Genomic DNA, 7,687 nt, shown 5'->3' on the forward strand with positions numbered 1-7,687 from the left:
CGCATTTCGTCTCGTATGAAGTATGACTCATCGGCCGCGCGGATGCAAGTGGATGTCGCGACGGGCCCAGAAAACTCTCGAAGCGGCGCTCGAAAAGCCTGGAAGCTGAAGTCGCGAATACCCAATTCGAGAAAGAGCTCGATCGCCGAAATATGGATTTAAATTGAGGCCACCTTCGGGAAGGATTATTCAGTCAAGAAGTCGAGTGAGCGAATGCATTTAAGTTGCGAAGTTATTTTGTACGTAATCGCTGTAATAGTCGTGTAATTTGAGTTATTAAGAAATAAATTGTTGAGTTTTGATCCAGGGGGATTTTATTTGCCCGCGAACCGTAACAATAGTATTAAAACGAGTAAAATAAAAAACTAATCAGGTTAGTAGTTCCGAAACTTATCTATCTAATGAAACTGTTAGTTCTCTTAACTCACTTGACATATATCTAATAGATCATCCATTATGACAACAATGGACAATAATAATTTTTAACTTATATTTGGTACTTGCTGTGTGAATAATTAACTAGGTAATGTAAATTAAATGTTTTATTTTGACAGATCATCACTCTCTCGCAGTAGAAATTACTAGCTAATTAAATAAAAAAACCCTCTCAACTAGTTAAGTATGACAGTACACTTCAGCTTAATCGTTATTTATTTTCAGTTATCATCGACGTATGGAAAATTTTCTTCCTCTTATCATCCTCTTGATGCTTATCAGATTATTTTCTGCAAGATAGGGCTTCCTTTGATTTTCTTGTTGTTTTGACGTAAATGCTCTTTAATTATTTTTTTACGTAATCTACACTTGTATTAACTTCACAACATAAAAAATAGGAGTATACATGTAATTTTATTCTCAGCAGTGATATCTAGTAAACTGTATTACATGCATATAAATTAGACGATTAAGTTGGAAAAAATATATCATTGTCGGAAATTTTATTAATATGGCAAAAATAAACTTCATTCTGGTAGTAACATACCCCAGTGGCTGATATTTATTTAAATGTAAAATTACATAAGGGTGTGTTTGGATACCACCTAAATACTAGCTTAACTATAGGCAATTTAAAAGAGTATGACTATTTCAAAATTAAAATCTTTTAGATTTTTTATAAACATCTACAGAGTACGTTAAGGTTCAAGTTTATAGTTACAGTACTTAGATGTATATGACCTAAGAACAGGATAGTGCATGAATAAATATATAGAATGTAACACTTAAAAAATTTAAGTTGGATGTTGTGTGTTAAAAGCAGAACATTCTTCATAGTTCAAAATAATTTTAATATAAGTATATGCAATTCAACGAGTCGTGTAACTTTATTAATCTTTGACTTTTTACTTCCCAAGCGTAAACTAAGGAAATATTGCAATAGAGTTCATCGGGCGAATAGCTACTTTCATATTTTTTCCACGTTTCATGATCTGTATAGTATGAAATTTTCTGTCTCCCGCTTCCGTCTATCTGTCGTGTATCGTCTGTCATCAGTGTCGATTTTGATTAGACAGATTATTTCCAAAACTATCGGGGCGATTGGTTTCAAATTTTATATGTATGTTAGGAATGTCGTGTAAAACCCTTACCAAACTTTGTCTAATCATCCTCATCAACAATTTGATGGCGTCAATTCAAATAAGTAAGTAAATAGTATTTAACTGTTATAAAATAAGACACTCCTGTACTTATGCTTTATGAATCCGCCTTGAGCTTTTACCTTTGGCATTCGGATTTTCCCAAAAATCACAATTTTACACTAACGTTTTATGCGAGTATATGTATTAAGAATCACGTTCCTCAACAGCTTAATTGACCAGAAACGCACGCTGCTGACACGTAGGTCACCGTTTCGATCCTTTCATGGATTGGTATTACCTATATTGTGTTTTTTAAACAACTGGAAACATTTAACTGTATTTCAGGGGCGAGCTGCTTAATAAGATATGACCATTTTTTTTTAAATAACGGCATTCAATTCTGGAAAGGGGCATACAGAGATATTTATTGTAATATGGGTATTATAACGTTAAAATCTCAATGACTTTCTGAAACACAAAATAAGACTTACTTACGTTTTATCTTGCAGAACATTCCTACTTTCTGAGAAAAACAAGAAAACGTTATCAATTTCAACGTATTTGTTTTCTTAAAATAAGATTTTATCGACAGAAACAAATTTTTATCGGACAATTGGTTCAAAAATGTTGTTAATGATGCAAGACGATGATAACAGATAATACATTAAGTAGGTTTGGGAAAATCCGTGTATATTTAATACGAGTTTATCATTTCATTTCGATAGGTAGCAACGCTATCATCCGGGCTGAAGTATTGGTTGCCTATCTATCAAACAGAAACTGATAAAATAAATGATTATAATTATTATTTTATATTTATAATCATTATACCCTCTCTTTCGTGCAGCAAACACAAGATATTTTAACAGATTAGGTTATGAATGACATTTACGATAAATAATGAAATAGAATTCTATCAGGCAAACTTCACAAAATTTCATAGTCAACTTGGTGTACGATATTTTGTAATCGCCTCTTATATGATCATTAGAAATTACCCTTAACTACACAAGCCTAAAATCATTAAAAAATGCCTTAAATCAATTTGACGTTCATTTACAAAAATAAAATGTTAATGTAAATAGACAGATTAAAATGTGAAAAATTAACCCCTGTTGCCAGATTCATTCTGAACAATTTTTACGTTTTTCGTAATATTATATGTATAATACATATTATAAAATGAGAAAATTATGGATACAGACATGATATTCCAAAATTATTTTGAATAATGAAATTCCAATCGATTTCATGCACCCGACAATAAGATATGAACACGACGGCTGGTAATTAATTAAACTGTGGTCAAATATCTAAAAGAAACAGAAAATTCTCAGGACCTTTCTTTTACATCTGGGTCCAAAGATTTTTAAAATTCTTTTTTCTTTGTTCAACAAACAGTCTTTAATAACAAGTAGACACTACTCTTTTTTTAGGCGATTTTCTTTGAGTGTTGATTTTTGCATTTGTCTTAAAAATATAAATAATAGCACTACCGTATTTTGGTGACAAAACTGCATTATTAATCTTTCTTTTACATGAAGACGAAAAGTGGGCGTTGAAAAAAAATCCATAGCATGTTAGGATGACCGGTGGTAGACCGAGGACAACAGACAAAAGGTAATCGATCTCATTATTTATTGTGTGCAAACCATGTTCAAACTCATATTTTAAAATATTCTAGGACAAACGATCGTTCCGTTGCAGAGTCAAAGAAGAATTCTTGTGGTTGAACATCAGAACATCACAAATATAGCAAGACTCGAAAGAAAAATTTGAACAATTTTCAATACCAAAACATTGTTAAATGGTAGTTTAGATACCTGAACATGCTCATTTAAAGATCTACTAACAAGAATCTTGAAATCAATATTTTGGAAGGAGAATTAAAAATTTGCAGTTATAATTTTACAGACTGATCGATAAGATAATTTGTTTCATAATTTGCATTTTCAGCGAATTGTGAAACATCAAGAAATCATTAAATTAGACGCAGATTTGCCGAAATAGCTCTATTATAAATATTATAATACTTATTTATCCTAGATATCACTTATAAAGTAAAATTATACTTATTGTTAACGTAAAGTCAGTCGAAAGATACCTTTTATTGATTTTAGATTTACAGAGATTTTTCTATTTCAATAATCTTCAAAATACCATCATGCATTTCTTTAACAGCTTCAAATTCCGTCAGGCCTAATCTTCGTTTATTGGAAATGTCATAAATGCCATCTTCTGCGTCACTGTGCTCACCTCTGGTACCTCGCACTTGCAAATTATATTGATCTGCGGTCGCATCCAACTTGGTTTTATTATGTGCCAACTTGGGTACTTGAATATGCACCGATGCTCGTATCGTGGTACCTGAATTTAAATTTTATGGCTTAAAATTACAGCTCAGCGGGATTTTAAACAGTACCTAAATTGGTCGGACAAAAAGTTAAGAAACCTAACCGGTCGCTCCTGGCAAATTTTAATTTCGATTCAATTTCCCGAACAGCGGTCACTAATCGTCTGTACACCTCTCCTACATTGCCACCCGGTTGCATTGAAATGATTCGTAAGTGATCTTCTTCATTTAACCATACCAAAAACGTCTTATTGGTATTGTGAAAAATTCCTCTTCCTGTTGGCCAAAATCGAGATGCGTTAGCTGCCTGCAAAAATCTGTCTCCTTCCTTAAACAGAAAGTGATCGTCAATCAGTTGGTTTTGGTCCGTTTTGGACATTCCAGTGAGGGGATAGTATTTCCCTTGGAGTTCTCCTGTTAAACAAGTCAACGTTCCGGAAACCTTTTTCTCCATATCTTTATATTGAGATTCGGTTAAACAAGGGTTGAATGGATACCCTGCTAAGGATCGTCCACATCTCACTCTAGTTGACACGACGAAATTTTGGTCAGGATCTACATTGCCTATGCAGTCCAGGTCCCCCCAGTCTGAAGGAGGATGATGGTCCCCTTTTTTGAATCCACCATGATATTCATCGATTATGGGATCAAATAAATCTGCAAATAGTGTGTAGGCTTCTGGATCTGGTGCATAAACACCAATGTTGGAGTCTGGATTTTCGAAACCTGTGCATTTATAAATAAAACACTTTCACTTAACACAATTCAGGATAATAGTACCAGATTGAACGCAGTCTAGTAGAGTAGAACCAAAGGAAGTTTTCTTCGATTTTAGTTTATCAAATATAGCTTGCGTCAAATATTTTTTTAAAAGTGATTGGGAATTTGAAGTTCTTAGTCTTCTAAATCCTTCTTCTAACTTTCTTATAACTTCGGGATTCATTTTACCTTTACCGCATTTTGTTTCACAGTTATGACATTTAGCTTTTGCCATATTTTTTCTAGGAAAAAGGACACTACAATTTTTCACTGACAGTGACAAAAGAAAACATTAACAAATTATTCTGAGTCCAATCACTAGATTTAATATAGGAGTTTAATTGTTATTTTCTTTATATCGCGATGAAATTCGGTTTCGAAATTGAAAACAGTAGTTATCTGAAGACAAAACATATATATAAAAATTTAGAAAATAAATGAGGCAAATTAGTACAAAACTATTTTTCTTTCATTTTCTTGAATATTTAAAAGGACTCAATTAAAACAGGCGCAATTTTTTATCTTGCCATAAAATAATAATTGTAAATATTTCAAAATTGTTAAATGCCTAATTTCTAAAATGTGGTTAAAACTCTTCTTTAAAAAAATTATCAGTCCAAAGTTTAGACTCCCGTTTGTCTTAAAAGCATGACTCAATCCAAGTCAGGCTTGGGATCATACAGATTTAGCCATGGATCCTATTACGAACATTTTTCTGTCTTATTACTCGGGAAATGTAAACCAGTTAATGATTTATTTCATTAAAGTTTTGACGTATTTTGACTTAACTTATTTTGCAAAAACTCTTTACAATAGATGTAAAAAATCTGCTGTACTTTTAACTTCTTGAAGTTTTATGTACTTAACTACATTTTATTGGTTTGATGATAATAGTTTAGTCTTTTACTCACAAAACTGGAGTACATACTTTTCAAAAATAACTGTTGACTTATATCTAACAATGACAAATTTGGGAAGTTTTTGTATGTGTACCTATATATTTCCGATGGAGTTAAAGGATGAGTATGTATAATAGAGGAAAAAGTCCGAATGTGAGCTAGGATCTTAATATGGGCTACCCACAAGTTATTTATTGTTTAGTTTCAGTGAATTCATAAAACTTTCGAATATGGAGTACTAAAGATCCTGATCACTTTGTGACAATCTTTTTAATATAATTAAATTATGAGCTGAATATACAAAGTGAAAAATAAAAATGTCTTACCATGAAGAATTAAGCTTAAAATTAAAATTTGTTTCTAATTTGTTAAAAAAAAAAGTTAAATAAAGCATTTATAAAGTAAAAAACAGCGGCATAAATAACACCCCCGCAGACTGCGGCGGCGTGGGCGCACAAATGGCTAGGAATTGTGCAAATTGCACAACTACGGACATTGTATAATATGTTTGCAGCAGATAAAACAAAGGAAAAAAATGGTTTCTCAGTAATAATAACAAGCTTTAACTGCAAGTGTTTGTTTATACATCGCAGTGTCACGTTTACATTTGTTTGATATAAATGAGCTTGTCGCCTCAAAACAGAGGACTAAAATTATTAATTAAGGCAAAGTCGAACAGAATGTTCTGAATATTATTATTATAATTCTTATTAAATAAAGACGTGCGTATTCTTCCCGTTTCGAGAAAAATATGGTGACTCGTTCTCAATTTCATCAATAAAAAATTTGTTATGACGTTATAAACATAGATAATACACAGTGAGAGCGAAAAATGAGAAACAAAAAAACAAACGGCTAAATTTAGTATCGAATGTGCGACCTCCGGTCTGCATGCTAACGCCTTAACCGCATTGCCATGGAGGATTATATCCTGAGTTAGTAGCAAAATGTTACTAAGTTCATTTTTATGTGAACATTTGACCGTTTAAGGAAAAAACTCAAAACGGATTCGTACACCACAAATATAGGAGTATATTTAGTGATTAGCGTTTTACCATATAAATGAATAAATGATATTCCCAATAGACACACAAAATTTGACAATTATCGGTGTAGTAGTTCGGGAGATTAAATATGTGTGTAATAAATATCGACACGGACCCCAGACAACAGAGAGACAGATACGGGAGATTACTTTTTTCGTACTCTAGGGGTCATGAAACGTCGAAGAAACATACAAGTGGCCATTCGTCCAATGGACTCGATTACTATACTTCTTTAGCTTATGCTCAAGAAATAAAAAGGAACCAAGAAATCGCAAGATATAGAGCTAGCAATTAAGACGGTTCGAGAATGAAAGATGGGAATAAACTGAAGGGTGCAAGAACATACAATGTCCTTCGAAATACATACGTTGTCTGAAAATAATTCATCTGTAAGAGCCCCGTAGTTAGAAAACTTATTCAGGGGGGGCAAGTTTGTCGACAGACAGTTTCATGTAAATATATATATTTCAATAATACACTCAGATAACTGCTTTATTTTTTCATTAAAATAATTGTAAACGTCGTTTTTTCCGGTATTAAATTTTCGTAAAAACCTGTCCAAGTCCAAAGAATTGGTACGGTACTTTTCAAAAGCCAGAAAAACCAATGCCAATCTTTGATGCGTCATTGCGATCGATTCAGAGAATGTAGATTTACAAACAGCTGTACTGCATCTAAAAATTCGTATATTTTGCCAAATAACATACCCTGTAAGAAAATAAAGGGTAGGCGGGTGGGGCTACTAAATAGATTTTAGCAATCGGCATTGTATTGAAATTTTATTACTAATTTGAAATTTATAATGTCTAAGTGTTCTAGGAGGGGCAACCACAACTGCTAGGGAGGGCTCAGCCCCATCTTGCCCCACTTTTTCAGTGGCAGCCCATGTTAAAAGCATTACACTTTGATTGTTGTTTGATAACTCAGAGCGAAAGCTAAGGAAATACCTATTGTAGTAGGATCTATCAAGCGATTCATTACTTTCATGTTTTCTCGACATTTCATGACTTCTAAAGTACGAAAAAAGTGGTCTCTCGTTTCTGTCCGTCTGTT

General features: G+C 32.7%; 1 protein-coding gene and 1 long non-coding RNA gene across 2 annotated transcripts in view; both read right to left on the reverse strand.

The window, feature by feature from the left end:
* The window catches only part of LOC135134840 (uncharacterized), a 27,521-nt gene extending 25,317 nt beyond the window's left edge, over positions 1–2,204 (reverse strand). The window contains exon 1 of the long non-coding RNA XR_010281390.1: positions 2,073–2,204. This is a non-coding gene — a long non-coding RNA (uncharacterized LOC135134840). The remainder of the gene's footprint in view (positions 1–2,072) is intronic.
* Positions 2,205–3,666: 1,462 nt separating this feature from the next.
* Positions 3,667–4,969, reverse strand: LOC135135122 (arginine kinase-like). The gene is made up of 3 exons (XM_064064116.1): positions 4,711–4,969; positions 4,000–4,656; positions 3,667–3,944 (listed from the first exon to the last, which is right to left on the reverse strand). The coding sequence occupies exons 1-3, from the start codon at positions 4,922–4,924 to the stop codon at positions 3,700–3,702; spliced, it is 1,116 nt and encodes a 371-aa protein (XP_063920186.1). The 5' UTR covers positions 4,925–4,969; the 3' UTR covers positions 3,667–3,699.
* Between the last annotated feature and the right edge of the window lie 2,718 nt (positions 4,970–7,687).

The sequence above is a fragment of the Zophobas morio genome, unplaced genomic scaffold, assembly GCF_036711695.1.
Source record: "Zophobas morio isolate AGI-343-1 ecotype UQ-CSIRO unplaced genomic scaffold, CSIRO_AGI_Zmor_V1 ptg000024l, whole genome shotgun sequence".
NCBI classification, from domain to species: Eukaryota; Metazoa; Arthropoda; class Insecta; order Coleoptera; family Tenebrionidae; genus Zophobas; species Zophobas morio.